This window comes from Lolium rigidum, chromosome 4 (genome assembly GCF_022539505.1).
Source record: "Lolium rigidum isolate FL_2022 chromosome 4, APGP_CSIRO_Lrig_0.1, whole genome shotgun sequence".
Classification (NCBI taxonomy): domain Eukaryota; kingdom Viridiplantae; phylum Streptophyta; class Magnoliopsida; order Poales; family Poaceae; genus Lolium; species Lolium rigidum.
In genome coordinates, this window is record NC_061511.1 from 138,336,708 (window position 1) to 138,339,941 (window position 3,234).

General features: G+C 44.8%; 1 protein-coding gene across 1 annotated transcript; it reads left to right on the forward strand.

Annotated features, from left to right (window-relative positions):
* The first annotated feature begins 225 nt into the window (after positions 1–225).
* LOC124708442 (probable prolyl 4-hydroxylase 10) lies at positions 226–3,234 on the forward strand. The gene is made up of 8 exons (XM_047240122.1): positions 226–473; positions 568–655; positions 1,040–1,137; positions 1,225–1,322; positions 2,176–2,305; positions 2,388–2,575; positions 2,667–2,763; positions 2,989–3,234. Exons 1-7 carry the CDS (start codon positions 226–228, stop codon positions 2,738–2,740), a joined length of 924 nt encoding a protein of 307 aa, XP_047096078.1. The 3' UTR covers positions 2,741–2,763; positions 2,989–3,234.

Genomic DNA, 3,234 nt, shown 5'->3' on the forward strand with positions numbered 1-3,234 from the left:
GTCACGTACGGAACAAACGGTGGGCAGAAGCTGTTACGGTACAGCAGAAATTCTACCTCGCCGAGCCGAACAAACCCAAGGGACCGACGACTCACGGACTCAGGTCAGAACGGGAGCGAGAGACAGAGGAGGGAGGCGACACAGGGCAGGGCAGAGGAGGAGCTAAACCCACCGGGCCGGTGCGGCGGGCGGAGGGACTCGAAGCGTGGGCGCGCGCGCGGCGCGATGGCGGGCAGGGTGGCGGGTCGGGGCGGGAGGCCGCTGCTGGGCGGCGGCGGCGGCGGGGGAGGGGGCGGGAGGCGCGGGAAGCCGTCCAAGGCGATCCTGGCCGCGCTGCTGCTGGCGTCGGCGGCGCTGCTGCTGCTCCTGGCGCTCGGCGCGCTCTCGCTGCCCGCCGGCTCCGACGGCACGGGCGGCGGCGGCGCCGTGCTCTCGCTCCACCGCCCGCGCATCCGCAGATCCGCCTCCGAGTCGTGCGTCCCGTTCCTCTCCACGTCCACGGCTCCACGATCTGGCCTCGCGTGCGCTGTCCTTTCTGAGATTGACGTGGGTGTTTGTGCTGTGCAGGATACTGAAGAAGCACGGGGAGAAAGGGGAGCCCTGGACGGAGGTGCTGTCGTGGGAGCCGCGGGCGTTCGTCTACCACAACTTCCTCGTGAGCCTCTCGCATCATTCTCTCTCTATTTTGCAGAGCAAATGGCTGCATCACTACATGAGTTTATATGATGTAATTGATTTGTTAGATCTCGAGAAATGTATCGCGGATTTTAGCTGATTATTGAATCCCCAGTAGGTGCTGAAGAGCTCAGCGTTAGCATTGGAGCGCCGACACCAGTACAGGATTAGGTTGTGTTTAGCAAAATTCTAAATCTTTCTACTTAATAAGTTGCAATAATGCAGAATGATATTTAGTTACGCGGTGAAACAGATGCAAAATGTGTAGCTTTAAAGACTCCGGGCAATATCGCCTCTGCCATTTTACTCTAGAATGCTATTGTAGTTGCAGCCAGGGTATAACTGACTTTACTCTTGTTCCCAGTCCAAGGAGGAGTGCGAGCACTTGATTTCATTGGCAAAGCCTCACATGAAGAAGTCGACAGTCGTCGATTCGGCAACTGGAGGGAGTAAAGATAGCAGGTTTGGGCATTTGCAAAAGTTTTGTTTCGTTATTAAGAAATGTTACCGCAGCTGTGGCACACACTTATGCTTGACTAAATGTATCAGGGTGAGAACGAGTTCAGGAACGTTTCTTAGAAGAGGCCAGGACAAAATTGTCCGCGCCATTGAGAAAAGAATATCAGATTTCACCTTCGTACCTGTAGGTATGAAACACTTACCATTGCCTAAGTCAGACTTGAAGAGTGTTTAGCTATTCTATCTTTTTGCTAGTATGCCACAATTTGAAACTGCTGTTTATACTTCAAACACCATTTTAGGAGCTTCCCAACTTTAGTTCAACATAACCGAAATTAACCGCCATCCAAAATATCAGATAAATGTATGTTTCTGTTTAGCTCAAATGATGCTCAGCCAATGCTGAATTCTAACATTGTAAACTTAAGTTTTAGGTCTACATGAAACAGTTGTCTACACTATTGTATAACTCAAAAGTTTTCATCATCATGCAGTGCTAAGTGTCAATGAATCACCAAAAGTGCAAAATTTACATTGCCTCGTCCCACTACTTGGTGGCGCTCATTTTTGCTAGTATGCCACAGTATGGAACAACTTTACATATAGGCCATTCTACATACTAAATTGCACTCTGCTATGTTTAGTACATCCTCGGAAAATTTTTAGGTTTTCAAAAGGCAGTACATTGTGTTTTTTAAATTAATTTTGGGTAGTTCATCATAATGTACATTTAAATGAAGAAGTACATGTACATGCCTAACAAGATAAGGTACATGCATGATGGTTCTTAAATCCAGTTTGGGGAACATGAAACATATTAGTCCCTTGCAGCACAATGCCACAATCCCTGTAAGAGTTGCAAAAAAAATTAAGCACAAATAAATTATGGATTCTACTTCCACTTTTGAGCTCTTCTAAGTTTTAAGGTGAGACGTGGAAGCACTACTCTTTGTGTACCATAGCTGCCTTATATTTTCCAGTGGAGGTTCATTTCAAACGTGATTTCTATTTCATTTTGTCATTACCTCATAATTTGCGCAGAGAATGGAGAGGGCCTTCAAGTTCTCCACTATGAAGTTGGACAGAAGTATGAACCTCACTTTGATTACTTCCATGATGATGTCAACACCAAAAATGGGGGACAGCGTATAGCAACTCTTCTTATGTATCTGTATGTATTATAATATATGATTTTTTATGTATATGCAAATGCAACATAGGATCCGATTGACATTTTTTTGTGATAACTCCAGTTCGGATGTTGAAGAGGGTGGCGAGACTGTATTTCCTTCTGCTAAAGTCAATAGCAGCTCAATTCCAGATTATGATAAGCTGTCGGAATGTGCAAAGAGGGGTATATCTGTCAAGCCGAAGATGGGAGATGCCTTGCTTTTCTGGAGCATGATGCCTGATGGTACCCTGGATCCGGCAAGTCTCCATGGTGAGATTTTGATACTTGATTTAACATCTTTTCCGCATTAAAAGGTCATGCCACAATGTTGCTCACTCTTGTCACCTGCATTTACCTTTAGGTGGATGCGCAGTGATAAAAGGTGACAAATGGTCATCTACGAAATGGATTCGTGTTCATGAGTACAAAGTTTAGGCATAACAATACCAGCACTTAAGGTACTAGTCAAGTTTTGCTCTGTATACGTTTTTAGTTTGCCAACTGTAAGAGTAGTGGACCTGTACTCTGTGCCATCCTCTTTCTCCAGTAGTTCAACGTCTGAGGTCAACTCTGAAGATACCAGCGATTTATCAAACCTTTTTTTTTTGTTTCCAGTTATTTGCAGTTATGCACCAATTCTTGAATTTCTGGTGATTTATCAAACCTTTTTTTTTTGTTTCCAGTTATTTGCAGGTTATGCACCAATTCTTGAATTTCTGGACGTTATAGCACATGATGAGCACTTCAGTTTTCCATAGAGGATGGCTTACATTTTTTTTTCTAGCTTAACCAAAGGCTTGGCCTTGGTAGCTTTGTTGTACATTAACTTCTTAACTAGGCTTATGAACTATGATCATTCAGAGAAGATGTATTTGTTGAGTGTATAAATAATATATAATTGCCCTGCTAATGCAAATCGATATTTAGTA